Source organism: Perognathus longimembris, chromosome 15 (assembly GCF_023159225.1).
Source record: "Perognathus longimembris pacificus isolate PPM17 chromosome 15, ASM2315922v1, whole genome shotgun sequence".
Taxonomy (NCBI): Eukaryota; Metazoa; Chordata; class Mammalia; order Rodentia; family Heteromyidae; genus Perognathus; species Perognathus longimembris.
The window spans coordinates 13,171,255-13,199,180 of record NC_063175.1 but is presented as its reverse complement, the minus strand read 5'-3'; the positions used below and the strand labels follow the sequence as shown (position 1 = coordinate 13,199,180).

The following is a 27,926-nucleotide window of genomic DNA, read 5'->3' as shown; positions in this document are numbered from 1 at the left end:
CCCGGCTGGGTGAGGCCCTTCAGGAGAAGGGGGCGGCCACCGCCGCTCCGCCGGGCGAGCGACACGCGAGCCGCGCCCGCGCCGGGCGGCGGCCCGGGTGTGAGACCCCAGCCGGCGGAGGCCCCGCCCACCCCGCCTGCGCCCCGCCCACCGAGCCCGCTGCGCCCCGCCCACCGAGCCCGCTGCGCCGGCGCGGGGGGAAATGGGGGCGGGCCGCGCGCCTGCGCAGCACCTGGGTCCCGGGCCGGCGGCCGCGGCGCTCCCCTCGCTGGCGTGCGTGTCGGTCCGGAAGGAGCGAAGATGGTGCTGGATCTGGACTTGTTCCGGGTGGATAAGGGAGGGGACCCGGCGCTCGTGCGGGAGACGCAGGAGAAGCGCTTCAAGGACCCGCGGCTGGTGGACCAGCTGGTGAAGGCGGACAGCGAGTGGCGGCGATGTGAGTACCCGCGCCGGGCGCGCCCCTCGCCCCGCGGGCCCGGCCACCGCCCCGGAGCCCGCCGCGTCCCACACTGCCCCGCGCCCGGCCGCCGCCGCTCCCGGGCCGGGCCTGTCCTCCCCAGCGGGCCGGCGCCCGGCTGCGCCCTCCGCTCAGCCGGCGCTCAGCCCCTTCTGCGCGTGCTCGGGGCTCCGCCGGGCCGCGGGGCGCATGCGCGCGGAGCTGTCAGGCCCGCTCCCCCGCACCCTGCGCCCCGGGGCCCCCGGGCGGGAGCGGCGGCGGCGGCGGCGAGCGCTCCGCGGAGGGGCGTCCCCGGCGGCTCAGGGTGGGCCCCGTCCTGGCAGCGCGTGGGACGCCGGAGCCGGCTCCGGGCCCCGGGGACGGCCGCCTTTGCTGACTTGGGAACCGGCAGCCTTTCTCGGAAGATCACACGGGTCACACGGATCACACGGATCACACGGGTCACACGGGTCTCACGATCACACGGGTCACACGGATCACACGGGTCACACGGGTCACAGGTCCGGGAGAGAGGTTGCACGCCGTGCAGGCGAGCCCGTCACCGCCGAGGCTGTTTGGTTTGCGGGAGTTCTGGTCGAGTTGGGCGCAAAGCTGAACGGATCGGAGCATCTTCCAGAAGGCGCAGCAGCACCCCAGGACCCCGCCCCTCTGCCGGACCGGGCCCGCCGGCCGCTGGAGGTAGTCAGACGCACGTGATTCGTGTTGTCTGATGCAATCGGTCCGCCACCCGAGGAGAACCGGGTTATCTTTTTTTTTTTTTTTGGCCAGTCCTGGGGCTTGGACTCAGGGCCTGAGCACTGTCCCTGGCTTCTTCCCGCTCAAGGCTAGCACTCTGCCACTTGAGCCACAGCGCCACTTCTGGCCGTTTTCTGTATATGTGGTGCTGGGGAATCGAACCCAGGGCCTCATGTATACGAGGCAAGCTCTCTTGCCACTAGGCTATATCCCCAGCCCTTTTTTTTTTTTTAATGATTTCTAAAAATCAATATACATTAGGAGGGTTCGTTGTGACATTTCCCTATGTGCACGGAATGGATCCCTATCAGATTCACTTTCTCTGCCACTCTCCTTTGACCCTTCTCCCATCTTACAACCATTTCAACAAAGCGGAGGACAAGGTTGATGATAGGACTTGGTACCCACTAGTGTGAGGGATTTCTGTGAGGAAATTGACTTCACTAAGATTGTAAGGGTCTTGGGTACCAAATAAAGGTATTTAATTGGAGTTGTGTGCTGGTTCTGTTCATTTGAGGCACTCTAATGTGGTAGTTTATAAGATTCCAACCTTGAACCTGAAGATTTGAATTGTGGTGGAATTGAAATCGCCTTATGTTTTATTTAGGCTAAAAATACTCTGAGCAGACATGATGGTATATGCCTGTAATCCCACCACTCAGGAGGCTCAGGTAAGAGCAAGCCTGAGTTCAAGGCTGTTCTGAGCTGCATATGGAGACTCTGCCTACAAAAAGAGTCCCCCCCATATATATTCAGGAGTATCAGATTTCTGTGTCAGGTCATTAGCCAGCAGCTCCCTATATGACTAATTTTTTTGCTACTTTCTTGCATGTAATGTACATGTCTGTAGGAACTTTGTGCCTTATCTGACAAATGGATATGTGTGAGTTCTTTAGGGACAAAGATTGAGTTTTATACATATACACATAGGACATACAGATGTCAGAGAACAATCTACAGCAATCAAAAGATTGGGGTTTGGCTGGGGATATGGCCTAGTGGCAAGAGTGCTTGCCTCGTATACATGAAGCCCTGGGTTCGATTCCCCAGCACCACATATACAGAAAATGGCCAGAAGTGGCGCTGTGGCTCAAGTGGCAGAGTGCTGGCCTTGAGCAAAAAGAAGCCAGGGACAGTGCTCAGGCCCTAAGTCCAAGGCCCAGGACTGGCCAAAAAAAAAAAAAAAAAAAAAGATTGGGGTTTGTAGGGGGGGGTTGTTAGTTTCGGGGGATTGAGATCTCACTGTTTTGCCTAAGCTGAGTTAGAATCTTAAATGATATACACATACCTGATTAAACTCTCATACCTGGCTTTAAAGGCCATGTGTGTGTATCTTTTACTGGGGATTGATCTCAGGTTCAAACGTAATAGGCAAGTGCTTTACCACTGAACCATGTCCCCAGTCTTATTTGTTTGTTTGTTTGTTTGCCTGAACACCACCCATCAGCTTTTTTGCCCTAGGCTAGCCCTTTGCAGCTCCACTTCCGACTTTTTGCTGGTTAACCGGAAATAAGAGTCTCATGAACCTTTCCTGTCCAGGCTGGCTTCAAACCATGATCTTCAGATCTCAGGCTCCTGAGTAGACAGGAATTCAGGCATGAGCCACCAGGGCCCAGCCTTTTATTTTGTCTTTGCTAAGTTACTAAGGCTGTCCTTGAACTTGCCAGCACATGTGGCTTATTTGGCTCATTACCAAAGTATGAGTACATACTTTTTCACCAGGGTTACATTGATTCAGGATTCCGGCTATTTTATTCATCTGAATAGTCCTTATTTTTCAATTCTATATCAGTTAACACAGCATTCTACAAATAGAATGAGTGGAGGGAAAAACAGAACAGGTGAGCAGGTTTATAGAGAAGGGTTGAAGAATTGAGGAAAGACCAAAAGGGAGATCGTCATTTCAGTTACTTCCCCTATAAGCTGTAGGCAGAGAAAGGAAATGCATCTGGTAGCTTAGCATCAGAAAACTTCGATTTACCGTGTGTGTGTGTGTGTGTGTGTGTGTGTGTGTGTGTGTGTGTATACGTGTACGTATGTGTACTTGGGCTTGAACTAAGGGCCTGGGTGCTGTCCCTTAACTTTTTTGCTCAAGATTTTTGGTGCTCTACCACTAGAACCACAGCTCTACTTGTGGCTTTTTGGTGGTTAATTGGAGAAAGAGACTTTCTTACCTGCACTCATTTTCCTGAGTACCTAGGACTACAGGGTGAACCACTGGCACCCACTGCAATTTACTTTTTGTTTGTTTTTTTAAGGATTAAAGCAGAAAAAATGTCATTGACACACAGATTGAAATGAACATATTTGGGGAACCTGTCCCTTTTTTGTTTTCTGGAAAAGTCCAGACCTCTAGCATGGGTGAGTCCATTTTGATTTCTAGTCGGGTTTATTGGGGCTGTGTGCAAGAGCCTCATCCACGGCAGTGGCCTCTTGTCGTTTTTTATTTAACTCATAGGTACACACATCCCAAGTGTACGTATAATTCCATCCCGGTTTGCGGGCTGTGTGAAGAGCTTTTATGTCCGGAGCACTTAAACTATGTAGACTAAAGGTACCACAAGGACTCCCTTGGGCACACAGGAGTCTACCCTAACTTTAAAGTCATGCTGCCACCACACTGGACCACAGTTCATTGAGCTGCAGCGTTTTCTTTATTGTTCAGAGTAGCACAACAAAGCCACATACGGGCATATTTATGTTGGCTGCATTTCCTAAGCCCCAAGAGTTCTGTGTTTCTGTAGGAATTCTGCCCTACCCCAAATTCTCTCCTGGAGATTTTGTCTCACCTTTACTTCAAGTTCTGTTTTCTGTTAACCTTTACGAGAAATGCCCAAAGGCAAGCCCGCTTACTCCACAGTTTGACCCATTCCCTCTGGGTTAGGCTCAGCCCAAGGCGGGAGACCTCTGGAATGCAATGGGAAGTCTAGGAGTAGCAGTCTTACATTTCCTGGGTCTGACGGACTAGGATGGCTCTCAAACATGTAGTGGTAGATTTGCTTGTAGTTACTCTAAAATAGAATGTTGTGGGGGTATCAGTGGCTCACACCTGTAATCCTAGCCACTTAAGAGGCTGAGGTCTGAGGATCATGGTTCAAAGCTATCGCGGGCAGGAAAGTCCATGAGTCTTATTGCCATTAACCACCAAAAAGCCAGAAGTGGAGCTGTTGTTTAATTGCTAGAGCACCAGCCTTGAGCAGAAAAGCTAAGGGAAAGCAGCCAGGCACCGAGTCCAAGCCCCAGTGTAACACACACACACACACACACACGAAGAGAATCTTAGGATGTTATTTTAACACAATATATCAAGATTTTTTTTTTTTTTTTTTTGGCCAGTCCTGGGCCTTGGACTCAGGGCCTGAGCACTGTCCCTGGCTTCTTCCCGCTCAAGGCTAGCACTCTGCCACTTGAGCCACAGCGCCGCTTCTGGCCGTTTTCTGTATATGTGGTGCTGGGGAATCGAACCTAGGGCCTCATGTATACGAGGCAGGCACTCTTGCCACTAGGCTATATCCCCAGCCCAAGATTTTGTTTTTAACAGAGTACTTTATAGTGTTTTGTACAAGTCTCCCAAATCCAGTGTGTGTCGTTTTACACTTAGAGCGCCTCTCTGGGCTGGCATGTTCCAGACATTTGGCGTTCACACAGGCCTGGAGAGATCCTCATAGGACAGTGCAACCCACAGGCATGAAACTCCGGAACCGCCACTGTCGTTTACAAAGGCTCCTGAGGCTCCTCCATCCTTCGCCACTCACCACACGAGGCCTCCCTGGCTGTTTGCTATGACTTAGATACTTGTTTGCCCTCCAGTGACTGTTGCTAGTTCCTGACTCTTCCCCCCTTTGCAACCCCGTTCTTCTCCTCCTCCCGTCGCAGCATTTATATTCTGTGTGCTCTTTCAAAGCTTTGTTTTCTGAGATGGAGTATATGCAGTACAGTGTAAATTGACTAGTTCACTAATACACACAATCAAGTAACCATCATCCACATCAAGTGGCCAGGAGGCCACTTGCATTCCTCGATCCCTCCTACACAGTGTCCTCTCAGACATGTACAATAGTCCAATGTGTATATATGCCAGTAGAATTGATTGGTGTCATTGTCCACAAAATGCCATTGGAACAGAGTAAGTTATTATCAGTTTGGAGGTATTATGAATTAGTTGCATGCACTCCTTCAATTTTATTGTAAATTGACAAATTATGGCTGTACAAAATACAAAATAATATGATTTATGAATACAGTGTGGCAAAATTAAGGCAATTAACACATATCACCTTCAGTACTGTCAAGTATTATGCTAAGAACCTATACGTTCTTTTATGTGTCTTTGGGTACTATATCAAAGTGTATTGTTTAAAAGTTCCTTCTTTGGGAGCTGGGAATATGGCTTAGCGGTAGAGTGCTTGCCTTGCATGCATGAAGCCCTGGGTTCGATTCCTCAGCACCACATAAACAAAAAAGGCCAGAAGTGGCGCTATGGTTCAAGTGGTAGAGTGCTAGCCTTGAGCAAAAAGAAGCCAGGGACAGTGCTCAGGCCCTGAGTTCAAGCCCCAGGACGGGGAGGAAAAAAAGTGTCAATTAAAGCTTTTTGACCAGTTTCACTAGATAGATTTTTTTTTTTTTTTTTTTTTTAGTTTTGTAGAGATTTTCCTACATTCTGGATACAAGAACACTTTTGTTACATACTTACACAGTAGGTTGCTTCTAGTCTCTGGCCTTTGCAGTCTTTTTTTTTTTTTTTTTGCCAGTCCTGGAGCTTGGACTCAGGGCCTGAGCACTGTTCCTGGCTTCTTTTTGCTCAAGGCTAGCACTCTACCACTTGAGCCACAGCGGCTCCTCTGGCTTTTTCTATATATGTGGTGCTGAGGAATCAAACCCAGGGCTTCATGTATACAAGGTGAGCACTCAACCACTAGGCCATATTCCCAGCCCCCAGTCTTTTGATGAACAAAAGCTGTTAACTGGGCTGGGAATATGGCCTAGTATACATGAAGCCCTGAGTCCGATTCCTCAGCACCACATATATAGAAAATGGCCAGAAGTAGCGCTTTGGCTCAAGTGGCAGAGTGCTAGCCTTGAGCAAAAGGAGGCCAGGGGCAGTACTCAGGCCCTGAGTTCATGGCCCAGGACTGGCAAAAAAAAAAAAAAAGCTGTTAACTTTAGTGGTCTAATTTAGTGACATTGGTGCTTCTCGTGTTCTGTTTTTTACATCCCAAGTTCCAGAAAATATTTCCCAGATTTTTTTTCTATGTCTTGTTACTTTTGTCTTTCACATTTAGGTATATGATTCATCTTACATTGTATAAGCTAGGGATGAAAGAGCTTTTTGTGTGTTTCTTTTCTCATATGGACAGCCAGTAACTCGATAAGAACAGCAAACTAGGAATAGAGGGAACTTTCTTAATCTAGTAATTAGCATTTATTTTTTTAAATTCATAGCTAACATGTTTGATTATGAAATAATGAATGCTTCAGATGAGCGTCAGTATTGATACCCATGATCCTAGCTACCCCAGAGCTGAAATGGGAGGGTTGTGGTTCAAAGCCAGCCTAGGCAGAAAAGGACATGAGACTCTTTGTCCAATTAGCCAGCAAAAGTCCAGAAGCAGAGGTGTGGCTCAAGTGGTAGAACACTAGCCTTGAGTGGAAAAAGCCAATTAAGAGAGCTCAAGGCCCTGAGTTCAAACCCTAGTACTGGCACAAAAACAGGTGCAGTGTTAAAAACCAGGAGATTTACACTACTGCAATGCACAAACCTTATTTAGCTTTCAAATTGTAGTGTGTGTGTGTGCGTGTGTTTCTGTGGGATTTTATCACCACTGCCACTACACCCAGGCCACAGGCCCTTTCTTGCTCTCTCTTTCTAGGTACATTCCCATTTCCCTCCTCTTATCCCTGTAAACCACCATTCATTCTTATTTCCATCTCTGAAATTTTGTGCTTGCTTATAGAATGAAAAAAGTAGGTATATCATTTTGTGTTAAAGTTCAAAGAGACGTCAAAGACATGAGCTTATTGGCAAAGCCTCAGATATGTGTGGCTTTTGTCTCAGTTATCAATTTGACCTCTCAAAAGCTTAATTTTTATCATATTGCCCCCCAGCTGCTTAGGCTCTAGTGATCCAACTTTTGCAAAGCAGAATTAGACTGATGAGCCACAATACATTAATTTGGGCCAATATGCTAGCTGATTAGTTTAACAGCATCCCCAAAGAAACCATATTATAGGGAGTTATTATCAAGGCAGCCAGATGAGTGTGTGGCACCGCAAAGGGAATGACCTAACCATTTCTAGCCCAGTGATACAGCAGTACAGTTGCCCTCTTTCTTAAAAAAAAATGCAAATTAGTTATGCAGAGGGAGATTTCATTGTTACATTTCTGTACATGTTCACACTACATACCAGTCAATCTCCCCACTCTATCACTTTCCCTTTCCCCCTTCTGATCGCCCTCTTTCTAGACTCTAGTACATAGCAAGCATCGTTTGAGTAAATCTTAGCATAATTGATCAGGTTATAGTTATATGAACATATCTTTGAACTTTCGCACTTGTGTTACTGCACTGTGGTATGTGGGTTATGATACTTGTGCTTTTTTTTTTTTTTTGCCAGTCCTGGGCTTGAACTCAGGGCCTGAGCACTGTCCCTGGCTTCTCTTTGCTCAAGGCTAGCACTCTGCCACTTGAGTCACAGCGCCACTTCTGGCCGTTTTGTGTATATGTGGTGCTGGGGAATTGAACCCAGGGCCTCATGTATATGAGGCAAGCACTCTTGCCACTAGGCCATATCCCCAGCCCCGCTTTATTTATTTTTTTTTTTATCATTACAAGAGTTTGAACTCAGCACCTCACACTCGAGACCCAGCCCAGAATGCCATTTTAAAATTTCAACTTTAGAAAGGTTTTTTGTTTTTTTTTTAACCAAATACTGGGGATCCTATCTGTAGTTGTCAGTCTATGTCAGCTGACTCCTAAAACCCTCAAGAAAGATTCTTCAACTTTAGGAGGCAGGTCTTTCAGTTCTGCCTACATTTTGACTTTAAGCTGAGATTGGTACTTTGTTAGTGTGCTCTATGTGTGTGTGTGCATGCCCACGTGCACATGCACTATGAACTCTAAGCCTAGGTGCTGTCCCTGAGCTGCTTTTTGCTCTAGGCTAGCACTCAATGCTTGAGCTACAGTACTGTGTCCAGCCTGCCTGGGCTGCCTTTGAACCTCTATCTCAGACCTCAGCCTCCTGAGAAGTTAGGAATCCAGGTGTGAGCCACCAGCGCCAGCTTGGTAGTCAGCTTTCTACTTCCACTTGCAGTGTCCAGCTTCTTTGTGAAAGGCTCACTTTGCACTCACAGTCTGGAGGGCTCGGTTTCTATCGGTGGGTGCTATTGTGATGGGGCCCTTGGTGAGCCAGTGAATCATGGCAGGAGTGTATGTTGAGGAAACTGCTCACCTCTTGGTGACAAGAAAGCCAAAAAAGAGAAGAAAGCCAAGTGCCAGCGGCTCACATCTGTAATCCTAGGTACTTAGGAAGCTGAGAGCTGAGGATCATGGTTCAAAGCCAGCCCAGGTGGGAAAGTCTGGGACACTCTTACCTCCAAATTCATCACAGAACAAAGCTGGAAGTGGCACTGTGGCTCAAGTGGTAGAGTGCTAGCTTTGAGCTAAAGAAGCTCATGGACAGTGCCTACCCAAGACCAGCAAAAGCAGGGGGTGAGCGGGGATTCCACTATCCCTTCCACAGCATACCCCCACGACCTAGGACCTCCCACCTATCCCACTCTTAAAGGTTCCACCACTTTCTAGTAGTTGTAGGCTGGGCACCAAGCCTGGGGTTCTCTGAGAACCCTTATCCAACCAATAGCAAATACTAAGGGGCCATGGCAAGCAGCAGCTGAGTTCTGTACATCTTTGGATAGTCTTCTCTTCTTTTTTCTTAGGCAGATTTCAAGCTGACAACTTGAACAAACTGAAGAACTTATGCAGCAAGACAATCGGAGAGAAAATGAAGGTAAGAGAACTGAACAACAGCCTTGAAAGCTTGAACAGACTCATCATGAATTCTTTGTCCAAACATTTCCCCTTTAACCACTCTATAAGAAAATATATTAAGTGAGATGGTCTGACTGTGATCCCAGCACCAAGCCTTCCAGACTGAGAGTTCAAGGCCAACCTAAGTTACATAGTGAGATCCTATCTCAAAAAAAGCACTGGAAGTGTGGCTCAGGTAGTAGAGCACTTGCCTAGCAAGCTTGAGGCCCCAAGTTCAGCATTAATTAATTAATTAATTGAGTTCAGCATTCTAGATCATTTTTAAGCTGTAAACTGTGAAACAAAAACAACAGGGGCTGGGAATATGGCCTAGTGGCAAGAGTGCCTGCCTCATATACACCAAGCCCTGGGTTCGATTCCCCAGCACCACATATACAGAAAACGGCCAGAAGTGGCGCTGTGGCTCAAGTGGTAGAGTGCTAGCCTTGAGCAAAAAGAAGCCAGGGACAGTGCTCAGGCCCTGAGTCTAAGTCCCAGGACTGGAAAAAAAAAGAACCAACCAACAGGAAAATTTGGAGCCAGAACCAATAAGGAACGTAACACAAAGCCCACCTTCTACTTCACGAGACTATATCTTTCTAGCTATGGAAACAAATTTTAATTCAGTGAATGTTGAGTTTTCTTCCTGTGGGACTCATGGTGCTTAATCATTTGCCAGTTAGCAAGCCCATGACACCTTTGGGAACTGCATACCAAGAGCAGCTGGGCGTTTGTTTTTTGGAGACAGTCTCACTGTGCGGCCTGGAACTCCCGATCCTCCTGTCTCAGAACTAGGAGTGGGCAGCACCTGTGCGCACTACCTAGCTCAGCAAGCTGGGTGTTTTCAATACCAGTGGGTTGGCAGACCTTCTTAGGTCTGGCTCTCCTGCAGGGCCTGTTCACTCTTGCCAGCCACTGGATGGGCAGTGATAGTGTAGAGCACCGGGAGCGAGCGTTCTAGTACTTTCATAGACATCTACATCTCATTTTGGTTTTGACTTTTGCTACAAACCTGGAATGGAGGTCGTTTGTTTATCAGTTTTCTCTAAAGAGAAAAGGAATAGGTTTAGGAAATTAACGAGCTTGCCTAAAATCACAGTTTAAATTAAATGCAGAATCAGACCTTGAATGCAGAACCTGAATTAGATACTATATTTGATTATCCTATCATATATATATATATATGTTGTTGGGGTTTTTTTTTTGCCAGTCCTGGGCCTTGGACTCAGGGCCTGAGCACTGTCCCTGGCTTCTTTTTGCTCAAGGCTAGCACTCTGCCACTTGAGCCACAGCGCCACTTCTGGCTTCTTCTATATATGTGGTGCTGGGGAATCGAACCCAGAACTTCATGTATACGAGGCAAGTACTCTACCACTAGGCCATATTCCCAGCCCCCTAGCATATCATTTTTTTAAATCTTGAGATTTCAGCCATTTTGTTTTGCTGCAGTAGTCTGTGGGTTTGTGGCTTTTTTTTTCCTTAAGTCTTCAAATAGTTGTACAAGGGGGTTAGAATTTTAACATCTCTGTTTATGTGTATGGTACATGTCATTCCTTCCATCATTTCTCCCCCATTCCTCCCCCCATACCAAGTTTCCCACTTTTTCACATAGCCACATTGAGCGTGGGACTGTATTCGTCAACCATTCCTTTTTCCATTAGTTAACCCCCTCCCTCTTGCCCCCTCCCCCAATTCAAGACAATTCAGCTTCCAGATAGTCTTTTTGTTTTTTGTTTTGTTTGGTCCTGGGATCAAAACTAGGGTCCCACACATGCTAGGCAAACACTGTACCTCTGAGCTGCAAGTCAACCCCTTGTTCTTGTTCTTTATTGCTGGTTTTGTTTTGTGTGTGTGTGCACGCTAATATTGAGGATTGAATTCAGGGCCTCATGCCTTAGCTTTGTAGCTTAGGTCTGGCATTCTACCAGTTGAGCCACATCTCTACTTCAGGCTTTCTACTAGTTAATTGGAAATAATATAGTCTCTTGAATTTGTTTGCCTGGGCTGACTTTGAACCTTAAGACTCAGATCTCATTCTCTTAAGTACCTAGGATTACAGGCCTGGGGCACCAGTGCCTGACTTGAACATGATTTCTATACTTTGATGTGTACATGCTTAGCAGTCACTAAAACTTTTCATTTTTTTTCTTGGCCAGGGTGGGGGTTGGCCTGGGTGCTGTCCCTGAACTTTGCTCAAGGCAAGGGCTCTACCACTTGGAGCCACAGCGTCGCCTCAAGTTTTTTTTTGAGTTTTGTCATGGTGTGATACACCTTGTTGTAAGGACCCTGGGTTAATGGCAGGGCCTAACTGTGTAGTCCCGTTGGCCTTGCACTCACCATGTAGCCCAGGGCGAGACTTTAACTCTGTTCTTTTGTCTTTGCCTCTCATCTTAAACTGTTCACCCTCCCCGCCACTTGCACCCCATCTCACCCATGCCCTTAAATTGTCTCCTTAAAATGGCCCTGCTTATAAAATATGGAAACAACCCAGATGCCCCTCCACAGACGAATGGATCCAAAAAATATGGTACTTATACACAATGGAATACTACATAGTGATTAGGAATGGTGAAATATTGTTATTTGCAGGGAAATGGTCAGAACTCGAACAAATAATGTTGAGTGAGACAAGCCTAGAACACAGAAAACAAAGGGGCATGATCTCCCTGATATATGACTGTTAACAAAGGGAGACGGAGCGACAGTAGAGACCAAGTCTGTGAACACTGTATATGTTCTTGATACATTGTATATTGCATATATGTCAACCTGACCTAGACAAGGGATAGAAAAACAGGTTGTAAGATATCATAAGAAATGTACACACTGCCCTACTATGTAACTGCACCCTCTTTGCACAACACCTTGTAAAAAAATTTATGTCCAATTAATAAAAAAAAAAATAAATTAAAAAAAAATGGCCCTGCTTAGTGTAAGGATTAGAAATGATGATTTGGCAAACTCCTACTAAAAAGAATAAAATGAGAAGCCAAAAGGAAGCAAAACAGCCCTGGCTGCCCTGCGAGGCTGCCACATAGCACTGATTGTGCTTAGTTGCCAATTCTCGCGGCTGTTCTCCTCGGCTCTCCGTAGTCTGTCGTTCCATCTCTTTCCTCGTCACCTCAGTGCGGGGATTGTTCCCAGTGTGTGGACAGAGTCACCCTAAGGGCCTGCACCACATTCTTTCTCCAGAACAGAGTTCATGGCCACTTCAAATACATTCTCTCTTGATTTCCATGACTGACTTTTGTCTAAGAAAAGCCATTCTTCTGTTTATAGTGTTACCTCTCTCCTCCTAACAGATTAATTGACTTATCCAAGATCAAAAAGCTCAGAAGTAACAGAATAAGCATTGAAACTTTGATTTCTGGCTTTCCGTTTTCTATTTTTTTCCCTTCATGTTTCAACTTTACATAGGACATTGATCAGTTTCTTTGATATATTATTCTGATGTCCGCTTCATAAAACAATGTCAGATGTTTTCTTTCAGTTAATTGGATTCTCCTTTTTTCTTCCTGCAGAAAAAAGAGCCAGTGGGAGAGGATGAATCTGTTCCAGAGAATGTATTAAATTTTGATGACCTTACCGCAGACACTTTAGCAGTAAGTTACTGTCTTTTGCTCAGCTGAGCTCTTGTTCTTTTGTCTTTAACTTCATCTCTAGACTGCAGGTGCGTCACACAGCCCGGTGGAGCTCTGAATTTCCAACATGGGCTCTTGTTATACGATGTAGTAGAGTAATTGTTACCCATAGATGAAAGAAAAGTTCAGATTAAGGAACAAGAAAATAAAGGAACCAAACTGTTTTGTTTTTGTCACTTTCTCAGTATACTATAATTCAGTAAATTATTCACCATAGTGGGCAGTAAGTTCTAGTGTTTTTGTCACTGAACCCTTTTATTTTGAAATCCTTAGCATATAACAAGAGTAGAGACAAAATAAGCAAAGTGTTTGTTCTTGAAGGATTGGATTGCTAGCATATTCCTGTCCAGCCTGACCTGCTCAGGGCTCCCAGCAAGAAATCCAATTACACTTGGAGACATCTACAATAAGGAATATAAAGCAGGTTAAGATAAATTATAATCTTCCTAGAATATAACACTTTAAATATGCATACATATTTATGCATATGTATATGCTAAATTGGTTTTGTTTAAAAAAAAAGAAAGTGAAAATTAAGGAAAAAGTCTCTAGAGTCACTGTATTAAACTCCTAGGAAACAGGGTGCTGGTGGCTCACCCCTATAATCCTAAATACTCTGGGGCTGAGATGTGGAAGATTGAAGTTTGGAGCCCATCTGGGTAGAAAAAGCTGTGTAACCAGCTCTCCCTCCCGCCCCCCCCCCCCAAAAAAAAAAAGCAAAACTGGACAGGAGATGTGGTTTAAGTAGTAGTAGAATACCAGCCCTGCAAATCCTAGAATCAGAAGAAAACAAAAACAAAAGAACAATTTGTAGGATTTTGGGCCTGCTGATACCTGCTTATAATCCTAGGATTTAGGAGGCGATGCAAGAGGGTGGTGAGGGTTTCTTTTTGTTTTATGAGACTACTTTGGGCTACATAGTGAGACTTTATCTCAAACAATAACAACAGAGAAACCCAGAATATATAGCAACAGCAAGAACACCCCAAAATCTGCTTGTCTCTGCCTGAGGCACCTCAAAAAGAAAACACCATGGATTTGTAGGATAAAACTGTACATGTCCCTGTAAAATCAATCTTGTTTCTTAGAAAGCCTTCGTTTTTCACTTGTTTTTATTTTGTTGTGCTCTTTTGAGACAAGGCCTCTCTCTGTAGACCTTGGCTTGCTTCTCCCTTGTCCGCGTGCCGGGATTATAGGCAGAAGACACCACCACCACGCTGCTAAGTTTTTCCAATGCTCTCCCAGGCTGAAGATGTAACTCGGTGGTAGAGAACTTGTGTAGCATGTTGGAGGCCCTGGTTTCAATCCTAGCCCTAGGAAAAATCTAGAAAAAGAAAAGAGTACACATGCTCCTGGGTGTGTCAGAGGACGGGGCTGGAGCACCAACCGTGATGGTCTGGGTGTGAGTCTAGCTTGGTCTTCTGCAGACCCTGAAAGTCTCACAAATCAAAAAAGTCCGACTCCTCATCGACGAAGCCATCCTCAAGTGCGATGCCGAGCGGGTGAAGCTGGAGGCCGAGCGCTTCGAGAACCTCCGAGAGATCGGGAACCTTCTGCACCCTTCTGTGCCCATCAGCAACGACGAGGTAAGCGTGGGCGCCGGGCCGGGCCTGGGCCGCGGCCCCCGGGAGAGCTGTGGGACTGGTTCTGCACGTCAGAGCGAACTCTTTGTGTGTTCCCTCTGCCCACCAATTGAGCATTGCCGGAGTCAGATGCTCGCCTGATGGGGACGTCGCGGCGACAGCAGGTAGGAGGGGGCTCCTAGCACTGAAATCGCTTCTAAATGGGGCCGCTGTCCTCCTCTGTGTGTTGCCCCTGGTAGCGGCGAGTCCCGCGGGAGGGATCTGTTAAATCAACCTCCCCCCCCCCCACCCACACCCCACTGAGGCACTGCAGGTTGAGGGAAATCTGCATGATAAAAGTTTCCTGCTGAGCAGGAACTTCCCCTGCACAAAGCTGCTCTGAGCCCAGCCTTTGTTCCCAGACGCCCCAGCCTTCGCCGGGCCCATCTGTGCCTCTTTTCATTCATTCCCTCGTGCACATTAAACTCCCCGCCGGCCGGGTGTGAGGGAGTCTGTGCAGACTGGAGGTCGTGGCCCTGAGCCCGCCCTCATGTGGCCCCAAAACCAATGGGAGCCTTGAAAAAAAATCCCCCACATTCTCCTCTGTACCCCAGGCAATGGCTGATTGTCTGGGAGGCTTGTCCTTAGACCAGATTATGGAGGAGTCACTTTAAAAGGGTTACAAAAACAAAACAAAACAGCTAAAACACAAAACAACTAAAAGCAAGCACATGCTACCAGTTTCTTAGAAAAATCATGATTCCTAGTTTCCTGGCTAGAACTGTCTAGAACTTTGCAAATAACTATTTCTTGTTGATCATATTCCCTCATCTCTGCACACAGTGATTTAAAGCTGCTGCTCTGTTTAAGCCATGCCTCCCAAAGCTCTGTTACTTATGGATGGGGTTTGGGGAAGATGGAAGTTATAAAATTAAGAAATCCTGTCTGTCTCTGGTCTTGTTTCCTTAGGATGCAGATAACAAAGTAGAGAGGATTTGGGGTGATTGTACAGTTAGGAAGAAGTACTCTCACGTGGACCTTGTGGTGATGGTGGATGGCTTTGAAGGCGAAAAGGGGGCCATCGTGGCTGGCAGCCGGGGGTACTTCCTGAAGGTAAGACTTGGGAACCAGTGGGGATAAAGGAAGGGCTAAAAAAGAGAAGCATAAAATCATAATCATACTTAAAGAGGCCCACAAATCTACCACTTGTGCTGCCTGCTTGTCTGCAAATGTGTAGCAATTAGATGCAATTCTCTTTCTAAGGCAAGAGGGTGCTTATCCAGATTCCATAGAACAAAAGGCACTCAGTGATCCTCCATAATGAATACGCTTTGCTGACTGAATCAGAACAGTCTCTGCCTTTGAGGAGCTCGGTGTAATTGGACAGTCAGACAAGTAACAAAGAGTCAAACCCCATTGTAATGAGCTTGTGGTCTGAGCGGGCCCGAGTGCTTTGAGATGGGGAAGGGGAAGCCGCAGACGCAGATGGTTGCAGGCACATGAGTTCGGGGCAGGCTTCCCGGGGCGTGGCAAAATAATTTCAGGAACACATACACTTGAGTGTTCGACGTTTACAAGTAAGTCTAGTGGTTTCATATTTAGCACAGGAAAACTTGATGGGCCCTGGGTGAATACGCAGTACTTGCCTTGGGTGTTTAAAGAGGATTCTGAATGGGCTTCCGCTGGGGTGTTGTTGGGCTTTGCTGGAAACATCTTCCAGCAGTTGTAGCCAGTGCAGTCTTGGGGCCTGCTGCGCGCTCCTGCCCTTCGCCTGGGTTCCTTGGAGTGTGTTCTGCGGGGTATGCTGGAAGGTGACAGGAGGGTGACCGGACCCAGCCGCTCAGTGCTTTGTCTCTGCTCCTTCAGGGGGTGCTGGTGTTCCTGGAGCAGGCACTCATCCAGTACGCCCTGCGCACTTTGGGGAGCCGGGGCTACACCCCCATTTACACTCCGTTTTTCATGAGGAAGGAGGTCATGCAGGAGGTGGCCCAGCTCAGCCAGTTTGATGAAGAACTTTATAAGGTAAGCGGCGGGGTCAGCCTGGAGAGCGAGCTCTGGGCCTCGGTGGCAGAGCAGGCCCCTCCAACAGCGTTCCACCCCTCCACGCCCGTGGGATGGACACTTTACATGTGCCTGTTCCAGACAGAGACACACTTAAAACAAACAAAAACAGTCTTACGATGAAGCTCAGGTAGCTTCAAATTTGTGGTTCCCTTGCATCAGCCTCCCGAGTGCTGGGATTACAAGTGTGTGCCATCACAGGGAACTGTAATGTGAACAGCCACTTGTAGGCGGGCAGCTGCCATGTTACAGCGGTCTTTGCCTGGTAACCCATCTGATATATGTAAGTGGAGCATCCTTTCACCAGCAGCCAAGAAAAGAAGCCACTTTATTGGGTGTTTAGACAGGCAGAAGTTACAAACATAGCACTGACCTTCCAACCCTCTTCCCGAGTTCTCACTCCTAACTCCCCAATGGGAGCTGTTGGGGCCGGTGGGGGGGGGGGGGGGAGACATGCTTGTGTTGGAATCACTGTCACTCCCAGTGTCACCTCCACCATCCAAGGGACGGCCAGAGGATTCAGGGCGAGCTTATCTTTCTGGTTAGGTAAAGCAACACCAAATGGGGCAACTCATTCTGTGCAGCACTCAGACTTTCTAGAGTGACTCCGCTTGTTCCTGTGCTTGAGGGTGGTCTTCTCTGTTCACTCACTCACGTATGTGGGGCTGAGGGTGAAACCCCAGGGCCTTCACACGCCAGGCTAACATTCCACCACCTCCCAGCCCCGTAAGTCTGTGCTTAATTTTTTTTTACTTGAATACTGAAGTACATTCTGGAAGGATTACTGCCACTGCGCTAACTTAAACACAGAAAGCGGACTATCTCTTTTTGTCCAGCATTTGGCATGACTTGGCCCCTAGTAAGTGTCTCACAAGTATGTGTTGACTAGATTCATTTCTATTTCCACTAATATAGTTGTATTATATATCTGCCATCACTGACCTTTTTAATCACTTATAAATGTCATATTTTTCTTAATTTACATTTCTGTGATCTCTGTCAGGGATTCCTTTTTTTTTTTTTAAACTCAGTGCTTCACACTTGCTAAATGGGTACTCCGCTATTTGAGCTGTACCCCCAGCCCTTTTTAATGTAGTCATTTTTCAGGTAGGGTCTCATGTTTTGTTTTTGGTTTTGTGCTGGTACTAGGACTTGAACTCTGGGCCTGAGCGCCTGTCCCTTAGCTTTTTCACTCAAGGCTGGCACTCTGTCACTTGAGCCACAGCTCCACTTGTGGTTTTTTGCTGGTTAATTGCAGATAGGAATCTCGTGGACTTTCCTGCCTGGGCTAGCTTTGAACTGTAATCCTCAGATTTCAGTCTCCTGAGTAATTAGGATTATAGGCGTGAGCCACCAGTCCCCAGTGGGTCTCTTCACCTGAGCTAATCTAGAGCTTGATCGTCTTGAATAGCTGGAATCAGGGGTGTGTGCCACTCTACCCAGCCCCTTTGTTGGATGAGGTTTCACTTACATTTTGCCTTGGCTGGCCTTGAGCATCCTCTTGATCGCAGCCTCCTAAGTAGCTCACCTAGCCAGGGACCCCATTTTGGACAGACGGCTGCTTCCCTTCGCGTCCTCCCTCCCCAGGCCGGGATGGAGGGGAATGCTTCATGCCTCCAGCTCGAGTCTCTGTTGCTGTTCTTAGATAGGTGGGATTCCCCCCCCCCCCCCTGTCTGGTCTTAACCAGCCCAGCCCCTCCTCCCACAGGTGATTGGCAAGGGCAGTGAGAGATCCGAAGACAGCTCGTACGATGAGAAGTACCTGATCGCCACATCGGAGCAGCCCATTGCCGCGCTGCACCGGGATGAGTGGCTGCGGCCCGAGGATCTGCCCATCAAGTATGCCGGCCTGTCCACCTGCTTCCGCCAGGAGGTGGGCTCCCACGGCCGCGACACCCGTGGCATCTTCCGCGTCCACCAGTTTGAGAAGGTGAGTAGAAGACCGAAGGCAAGAGTAGACTCCTTGCAGCCACCGGTCTAGACGGCCCCCGAAGGGACAGGACTCAGCGAGGGCTCCGGCTTTCCCTGTCACGGCAAGCTCTGTCTGTGGGGAGGGGCCCAGGAAGCACACGACACTGGCTTTGAACAGAGACCCGAGCCAGGCTGCTAAATCCTAATGCCAACTCTACCACTTGCGGGCTGTGTGGCCGTGGATAAGTTGCCCAGCTCCTCTGTGCTGTTTCCACCTCTGTCAAAGGAGCCCAGTGATCAGGGTGCCCACCTCCAGGATGAACAGGATTGAACCAGTCCACGTAAATGGAAGGCACTTCACACCAAGTCCCTGGTGGCTGTCTAGAAAACCCATTGTTCTTAGTTGAGCGCCAGTGGCTCCCACCTGGGCGATTCGAGGATCACGGTTCAAAGCTAGCGGGGGCAAGAAAGTCCACGAGACTCTTCCTGCAATTAACCACAGAAGAGCTGGAAGTGCAGCTGTGGCTCAGGTGGTAGAGCGCCAGCCTTGAGTGACGCGAAGCTCAGGGACAGAGACCTGGCCCTGAGTTCAAGTCCCAAGACTGGCACCAAAAGCCCAGGCAGAGTGGACACCGGTCCCTCTCTGGGGTCCTGCCTGACCTGCTTGGTCATCCCCGATGGCCGTGGGTGCCGCGTGCTCTCGTCACTCACCTGCGCTGCCTTCCTGTCTCCCTGGCGCCTGTGCAGATCGAGCAGTTCGTGTATGCGTCCCCCCACGACAACAAGTCATGGGAGATGTTTGAAGAGATGATCGCCACCGCAGAGGAGTTCTACCAGTCTCTGGGCATCCCGTACCACATTGTGAACATTGTCTCAGGTAGGAGGCCCCTCATCTCCCCGCTGCCTTTCCTGTGTCTCACCAGCACCCCAAGCCGCCCCCCCGCCCCCCGCCCAGCCTGCGCTCCAGTCCTTCTCCACACTCACTAAGGTCCCACGGTCCTCTCCTGTGGGAGCGACAGTCGCGAGGTGCTGTGAGTGGCAGCTCTCCTCCAGCAAGAGGCCACGAAGGAGGAGCTCTTCACGCTGCTGGGCGGTGGCCCTCTGACACCCCACCCCTCCGTCCTGAGTCCTGGCGGCTTCTCCCCTCAGGCTCCTTGAATCATGCTGCCAGTAAGAAGCTCGACCTGGAGGCCTGGTTCCCAGGCTCGGGCGCCTTCCGGGAATTGGTCTCCTGTTCTAACTGCACGGATTATCAGGCTCGCCGGCTCCGAATCCGATACGGGCAGACCAAGAAGATGATGGACAAGGTAGCGGCCCCCGGGGAGGTGGTCATAGGGCCTTCGGCACGGGACACCAGCTCCTCAGCCATGAAGCATGTTAGTTCCCAGAGCCACAGGACATCCTGCACGCAGTCTAGACCCCAAAGCGGATCTGGCCATTGCTTTACTGCGTCAAGGCTGAGTTCTTTATTTACTTACTTTGTGCATGTGTAAGTGTACCAGTAGTGGCTTGAACTAAAGGCCTGAACACTGTCCCATAGTTTTTTGCCCACGGCTGGCAATCCACCACTTGGGCCACACCTCCACGGCTGGCTTTTTGCTGGTTAATGGGAGATAAGGGTCTCTTTGCTGCCTGGGCTGGCTTCAAACAGCGATCCTCAGATCTCAGCCTCCTGAGGAGTGAGGATTACAGGCGGGAGCCACCAGTGCCCATCTGGGACTGGGTTCTTATAGACAGAATCCTGATTCTAGCTGTATTCTACAAGGTAATTCAAGCTTTTCTCTTTCTGGCTTTGTTTTCCTTAACTCTAGAGAAAGAATAATCTCCGTTTATCTACACAGGACAAGTTGGAGGCAGTGTCTTCCTTCTTTTCGCCCAAGAAGGTCGGGTTGTAAGCTCATCTCTCAAACCCAGTCCAGACCCTGATCTGTTAGACATTGGGTTTGGCATGGATTACAAGGAGGGGCCACAATGATGGTTTCTTCTTTCCCGCCAATAAGGACTAGTCAAAGGACTAGACTACCATTTGTCATGCATGCAGGCATGAAGAATCTTCCTGGAGTTATCTGATAGGCATTAATACCAAAGAGACTTCTAGTTTTCAAAAGTTGAAGGCGGGTCGAAGCCATGGTTTCCACTGGGTGTGTGTAGCTGGGGAAGTTGTGGCCGAGCGCGGCCCACCGTGGGAAGGGCGGCGGGGTGGGGGGTGACTTCCCACGGGTCCCTCTCTTCCCAGGTGGAGTTTGTCCACATGCTCAACGCTACCATGTGCGCCACCACTCGCACCATCTGCGCCATCCTGGAGAACTACCAGACCGAGAAGGGCGTCACTGTGCCCGAGAAGCTCAAGGAGTTCATGCCACCAGGTCCAGCCCCAGCCCGGCCCCTCCCTCCTCCCACCCACCCTCCCAGGCCTTGGTGGAGGGGCTCCCAAAATGCTGCCTGTCCTCCGGTGCGGGACGGTGCAGGGGAAAAAGAGAAGGAGGCCAGTGTGGTGGAATAGTCAAATTCTGCCCCAACTCGGATGGGGAGAAACAGATCCACAGGCATTTGTGGTAGCTGGTGACGCCTCGTCGAGGGCTTGTCATCTTGTTGCACCTTCCTGAGCCTCGCGGTTTGCCTCTCCGAGAAACTTTAGGTCATGGGGTTCCTTCTCTCGCAGGACTCCAAGAGCTGATCCCCTTCGTGAAGCCTGCGCCCATTGATCAGGAGCCATCAAAGAAGCAGAAGAAGCAGCACGAGGGCAACAAAAAGAAAGCCGCAACAAGGGAAGTTACCCTGGAGAACCGGCTGCAGAGCATGAAGGTCACCGAGGCCTGAGCACCCCTTCGCCCCACCCCGCCGGCCCCCTTTCTGTCAGCTGGTTCCCAGGCCTACCTGGAGCAGGAAGGCCAGGCCTGTCCCCTCACGAGTAATGACGAGGCCATGTAATAAAGCATCTCTGGGGAGGGCGGAAGACATCTCCATCTCCCTGGCTCCAACTCGGTCTCTGCCCATGCTCTGTAGGACTGGACTCCTGCCTTCCCTCTCAAATAAGGCTCCACTGAGCAGGTCTGGTGGTTGAGTAAAGGCTCGGGGGGCGGGAAGGAGTCCAAATGTGCAGTCTTGCCAGGCTGTTGGTGCACACACCTGTAATCCTTACTACTTAGGAGGCTGAGATCTGAGGATCAAGGTTTGAAGCAAAAAATCCTAAGGGACAGCACCCAGTCCCCGAGTTCAAGCCCCAGTATTGGCAGGAAAACAAAAACAACCTGGAGTCTGAAGGCAGTAGGAGCAGTAGGAGACCAGAATTCCCCCAAAGCCTCCCAGCGATCCTGTTTCCTGGGGGGGCTCTCCACGGGGCGGGGGGGGGGAGGCTCCTAACTCCAGAAGGACCCTGCGGCTCGAGAGCTTAGTAACGGGGGCTTCTCTCTCTGCAGCTGTACTTGGGTGGGGAGACCCGCTGTAAGCAGCGGGCCAGGGGGTACGGGAAGAGCACTGTCCGTCCCAGGAGATCTCCGTGGGCCCCGACAGGCGGGTACCCTCTACCTGGGGAAGGTAGTATTCAGGCTGTTTCTTCATACGCTGCCTTCATCTGTAATCTACAACCCTCCATTCTTAATAACACCTTAGATCAGGCTTGCGGCTCTCCCCTAGCAGGTAAAAGTAATTCCTGTAGCTGATCCCTTTCATCTTCGCCTGGTCCCAGGAGGTAGGGTGGGGGACATGATTATACCTGTTGTATCCAGGAGGAGAGCTGGGAATAAGACAGCGCGGCCATGTGGAGTTGTGGGTCTGCGCGGCTTTGTGCTTGTGTCTCCTTGGAGGATGAGTGCTGGAGTATGATCTTCAGCTCATCCCGGGCCACTTTCCTGGGCCTGCTGGTGCTTGATGCCAAGGACAAAAGCCACGTGCTCCCTTTCCACGAGGCTGGCCCTGTGGATCTTGCTCCTGGAAGCCTGTCAGGACCTGGCGCCTGCAAGGGCGAGCACGGTGGCTTTCCTGCCGCTGTGCCAGCTGGGGGCCCCAACCAGGTTCTTTAGCCTGTAGCGCGGGGATAGCAAAGCCAGGGCAAGGAGACGGAAGATCAGGCTACTCCCATCGGTGATTCAAGGCCAGACTTGACGTTCCTGTAGCCTCCCTACTGGGTTTGACGAAAGGCAGCTTGCACAGCAAATCAGGCTGATTTTGCTCCACTCCCACCTACTTTCGATGCCCATTAGAAACCCAGGTGACTGCGCACCCCGGTCTGTCTGACACCTGAGCTGGGAGGTCTCCCTGGGAGGACAGAAACTGGGCTTCTATCCCTGAGCTTTTTCTGCTCAAGGCTGGCGCTCTACCCCTTGAGCCACAGCTCCACTTCTAGCTTTCCGATGCATAATTGAAGATCAGGATCTCATGGACTTACCTGTCCAGACTGGCTTTCAGCTTCAGCCCTTCGATCTCAGCCTCCCGAGTGGCTAGGCTTGTGGGCACGAGCCGCCGGTGAGGCTGGGGTTGAACCTCTGGACTCCCTGGCCTGCCTCCTGCCTCCCCTGCACTGGCTGGCTCGCCTCTTCACCAGGCTAGTGTTTTGGAGCCTGGACACCTGAGCTGCCATTCTGTCTGCCAGCCTGCTTCGTAAGATGGCCGTGTGGACCCAATGATCCATCCGCAGGGAAGTGCCCCTGCTTGTTGAAGCCAGAGGAGAGAAGGACTGATTGGTGGGGGGGCTGCCACGACTGACCGTGGGTGCCAGGACTACAGGCAGGTGAGGGGGTCCCTGCTCTCAAAGGCCTCAGTCTACTGGGGAAGGCGTGGCTCACAACCTCAGAGCTGAAACTGACTCCCCTCCCCGAAGCTGCGGGGCTGACGCAAGCCTTGTTTAGGATTTGCTGGTCCACCTGGAACCGAAGCAGGTGGGAAAGGGCCAGAGAACCCCAACTCCACCCCATAGTTAGCTGCCTTTCCAGCCCACAGCCGGTGCCCTCATCCCTGGCATTTGATGGGCCGTGGCCAGCCTCAGCCGCCCAAGTGACCTCAGCAAACAAGCCCCAGGGCCCTGTGGGGTGAGTCAGAAGCCTGAGTCCCTCACCAGCCTCTGGTTCCCACACCCAGGAACTCAGGGCCTGAGTTGCAGGTTGCAGGAGACACGGGGGGGGGGGGGGGGGGTGTCCGTCCTCTATCCAGAGGTTAGTAGCAGCTGGACTGACACCATTTAAAAGGCAAAAACCAGTGAGAGTTGCTGGAGACTGCCTGACCGCCGGTCACCAAAAACCTCCGGGGAACCTGGGAACTGGCTGGGCGGCCTGCCCTGCTCTTCCTGAAGCTTCCAGGAGCCTGGGTCCTGAGAAGGGGTTGGGGAGCCCCCATACCTCCCACAGGCGCCCGGGGCGGAGCTGGCTGTGCTCCCAGGGGGAGTCTGACAAGGCAGAGCTGCCTGCGTGCCCCAGCCTGTGCCAGAGCCAGGGGCCTGCCCACCTCCCTACCCGCCCTCCCCACAGGCCCCGGAGGGGGGGTGCCTTGCCTGCCCGGGTGGGGCTGAGGGCTCCGCCTCCGCCGTCGCCCTTTTAAGAGCCCCCCCACCCGTGGGGGGGGCCTGCAGCCGGTCTGGTTGCGCAGCCCGCAGTGCGCAGCTCCTGGCCTGCCTGCAAAGCGCTGGGCACCCGGATCCGCCTCCAGCTCTGCCAGGGCGCCCCGAGACCTCGCAGCAGGCTGCCCGTTCCCCTTTCCTGGTGGAGACTCCAGCAGCTGTAACTGGCATCCCCAGACCGGGCCCCCTCCCTCGGGAAGCCCCTGGGACATCACTTCCATCGAGGTGTAGATTGCAATGCGGCGGTGTGACCCTTGGGGAGTCAGGCTTTAGAACACTGAAATTGAAGAGTTGAGCTCCCGTTGAGAGTGGGATTCCTCCTCCTCCTCCCATTTCATCTCAGGGACAAAAAAACTTCTTTCCCCCCAAAACCAGGAGGCCGTCCTGTGTCCCCTAGTGGGTCCTCACTCCTCAGCTGGCCCTCTCTTGAGTCTGCCTCTGCTCTTCAGGGCTCCTTCCCGTCCCCCCTCTTCCCTCCCCCTGCTTCATGCCCCCTTCACATGGGTTCAGGGCCGGGCCTGCCTGTGAAGCCGCCTTTCCATCCGCTTCTTCCCCTCAAGGAGCTGGGACAGCGGACACCTGCAGGCTCACCGCCTGGTCAGTATCCCTGGCCCTTCCTCCCCCCCATCGGTATCCCTGGCCCTTCCTCTCCCCCCCCCCAGGGAACATGGCACATTCCAGACAGAAGGCACACTGAGGGGCCAGGGAGGGGACCGGGGGGTTGAGGAGAGAAGGAAAGCAGGCAGGGGAGGCGATGGCGCCCGGCCCCCTGTGGGACGTTCCTGGGCCGCTGGCTTCCGTGCTTCTCCCACGTGGGGGAATGGGTTGGAGGACAAACCCCGCTTTTCTTTCTTCTCCCCAGTTGTGGGGCTTGAACTCGGGGCCTGGGCGCTGTCCCTGTGCTTCTCTGCTCAAGGCTAGCACTGAGCCACAGCGCCATTTCTAGTTTTCTGGTGATTCATTAGGAGTCTCACGGACTTTTCTGCCCAGGCCGGCTTTGAAGCATGATCCTCAGATCCTCAGTTCTCGGCCTCCTGAGCAGCCGGGATCACAGGCGGGAGCTGCCCGTGCCCGGCGCCCATCTTCTTCCATCGGATCAGCTCAGCCTCCCTGCTATCCTGAGCGTCGGAGCTCAGGTCTCTATCTGATCCTCCGCGTCCACTGCCTGCTCTTCTCGGCCCTTCAGCCCCGGTTCACTCCCCACTCCCGACGCGCCCTCGCCACTCCCTCCTTATCCTCAGGCCAGTCCGCGGCCCAGTCCCACCCAGTCCCCAGTCACTTGGATCTGCCCCTAGGAAGAGCCTGCTCCTCACGGTTGCTGGGGGCTGGGGGCTCCCATCCCTCCTGCAGGTGCCGCGTCCTTGGGGTTCCGGAGTAGCCCGGGCCTTCCCTGCCCGTGCACGCGCTGCAGAGGGCTTTCCACGCTCGCACTGCCCACCCGGGCCTTCCCTTTCCGTGCACGCGCTGCAGAGGGCTTTCCACGCTCGCACTGCCCACCCGGGCCTTCCCTGCCCGTGCACGCGCTGCAGAGGGCTTTCCACGCTCGCACTGCCCACCCGGGCCTTCCCTTTCCGTGCACGCGCTGCAGAGGGCTTTCCACGCTCGCACTGCCCACCCGGGCCTTCCCTGCCCGTGCACGCGCTGCAGAGGGCTTTCCACGCTCGCACTGCCCACCCGGGCCTTCCCTTTCCGTGCACGCGCTGCAGAGGGCTTTCCACGCTCGCACTGCCCACCCAGGCCTTGGGGCAGTGGGAGTGTTGAGATGAGCAGGCTCCGCTCTGCTCTGCTGGTTCTCACCATATCTATGCCCCCTCTGCCAGTGCTGACCCTGCTCCCATCCCTTCCCGCGGCTCACTTGGGTCCCTCGACCAGGCCTCTCCGCCCAGGGATTCTTCCTCTGACTTCAATGCCACCTCCTGAAACAGCTTTCGGGCTGGGGGTATGGCCTAGTGGCAAGAGTGCTTGTCTCCTGAAACAGCTTTCCCCAACCCCCCCCCACCCACACAAAAACAGCCCTGCCACAGCTCTTGAATCTGTACTAAACTGGCCACACCTCAAGACCCAAACTCAAGTCTTCTTTACCTGTGTGCCGTTCACACCTCGCTGTGTGGCCCTGAACACAGGTGGAGTCAGGCCGGGACTTGGTTCTCCACCTGGAATGCCAGTCTCTTAAGTCACCCTGGACAAACAGCTCTGGCAACTGTAGGCTGAACCTGTCCTCCAATGCAAACCTGTCACTGAGCCCTGGAGAAAGCCAAGGGCATCGGGCCTCCTGCCCCTGGGTGTAGCTGGCATGGGGAATGAGTTCAGTGCCTCCTGCAGCGTGGACTAGAGACCCAGCGCCCTGCCAGAGGGGAGCTCCAGGCATGAAGAGACAGCCGGTCCCTCCCTGGGCCGGCCATCCACCCACTCTTGCCCGCATTCATTGAACAATAGCTACTGGATGCCTTTTATAGGGCAGGTTTGGCGCTCGGTGACATATATTTGGGACACATTTGTTCTCCTCAGTCCTAGGTCTGTCTGCCAATGGGTATGACAGCGGTTAGCCAAGTAAATTAACAGGTACCTGCTCCGGGTAATTACAAATTGTCCTACATGAAGAAGGGGCATTTAAGACTGTGATGCTCAGTAACTGGAAGGAGGCCAAGTATCCAGAGCTGAGCAATGGGGGGGTGGGGAGGAAGAGGAAACCCCACCACTGCACACAGAGCTTGTGGACAGATGCAAGGAACTGGGGGTTCATTCAACAGGAAACAGGGAAACCCCAATGTAGAGTTTAAACATGGGGCACCGCATGCTCAGACTCTGGGTTTTTCAGTGTTCCATCCACGAAAGATGCCATGAAGGGTCCTTTAGTCCAACAAGCGAGACCGTGGCGCCCCACCAGGCCCTGGTCCGACTCCAGCCGGGCAGGCGAGTGCAGAAACTCGTTGGGAAGAAGGAACTGTCTAGAGCTTTGGGAGGCAGGAATTGATCCAGCTGGATAGGAGGTGATTCCAGGAATTCTCACTCGTGTTCTTGGCTGTGGTCATGACAGGGCCCTGTGGGCACCTGGGAGAGGGCACAGGGGGGCCTGCCTGTCCCTGCTGCCTGCAGAGGCCTAGAGAGAGGCCCTGTGACTTCACTCAGCACTTCACTTCCCCAGCCTTCACCAACAGTTCAGTGACATAAGGCCAAGGGCCAACAATTCCCCGCCAGAGGATGAGCAGGTGGTATTCATTATGTCTACCCTCTTCCTTCCTTCCTTCTTTCCATCCACTCTCCTCCCTCCCTCCTTCCCTCCCTCCCTCCCTTCCTCCCTTCTTTTCTTCCCTCTTTCTTTCCTTCCTTCCTTCCCTCCCTCCCTCTTTCTTTCTCAAATTTTTCCAGGCTTATTTTTGTTGTTGTTTTGGGTTTTTTTTTTTCAGTGTGGGGTTTGAACTCAGAGTCTGGGCACTGTCCCTGAGCTCTTTTGCTCAAGGCTAGTGCTCTACCACCTTGAGCCACAGTGCAGCTTACTCCAGGTATATATTTTTATTTATCTATAATATGTATATATATTATAGATGTGTGTGTGTGTGTGCGCGTGCGTGCGCCAGTATTGGACCTTAAATTCTGGGCTATTTGTGTTGTTCCTGTGGTTTGAACTCAGGACCTTGAGCTTTTTTGTACAAGACTATTGCTCTACCACAGTTCTACTTCCACCTTTTTTTGCTGTGTAATTGCAGACAAGAGTCTCACAGACTTTCCTACTGAGGCTGGCTTTGAACTATCATCCTCATATCTCAAATTCCTGAATAGTTCATATTATAGATGGGAGCCGCCAGAATTTAGCTACCTTTTCAGGCTTATTTTGGATCAGAGTTTCCTAGTTTTCAGTCCATGATTTCTTAGCTTTGTTGCTTTGGATATGGGCAGTACAGTATATCATGGCAGAAACATAGAGTGGAAGGGGCTGTTCACCTCATAGAAGCCAGAAAGAAATTTAATATATAATAGTAT

The 27,926-nt window shown here is 51.0% G+C and overlaps 1 protein-coding gene across 2 annotated transcripts; it reads left to right on the top strand.

Moving 5' to 3' along the window:
- The first annotated feature begins 222 nt into the window (after positions 1 to 222).
- On the top strand, positions 223 to 21,354 carry Sars1 (seryl-tRNA synthetase 1). Of its 2 annotated transcripts, XM_048363047.1 has the most exons (12): positions 223 to 436; positions 9,129 to 9,199; positions 12,741 to 12,821; positions 14,288 to 14,446; positions 15,392 to 15,535; positions 16,289 to 16,444; positions 18,192 to 18,413; positions 19,142 to 19,271; positions 19,544 to 19,701; positions 20,206 to 20,277; positions 20,631 to 20,760; positions 21,057 to 21,295. In XM_048363047.1, exons 1-12 carry the CDS (start codon positions 301 to 303, stop codon positions 21,212 to 21,214), a joined length of 1,617 nt encoding a protein of 538 aa, XP_048219004.1. In that variant the 5' UTR covers positions 223 to 300; the 3' UTR covers positions 21,215 to 21,295. The 2 variants fall into 2 exon arrangements, with proteins under 2 accessions (XP_048219004.1, XP_048219003.1); XM_048363046.1 differs by lacking the exon at positions 20,206 to 20,277 and having other exon boundaries at positions 225 to 436; positions 21,057 to 21,354.
- The last annotated feature ends 6,572 nt before the right edge of the window (positions 21,355 to 27,926 follow it).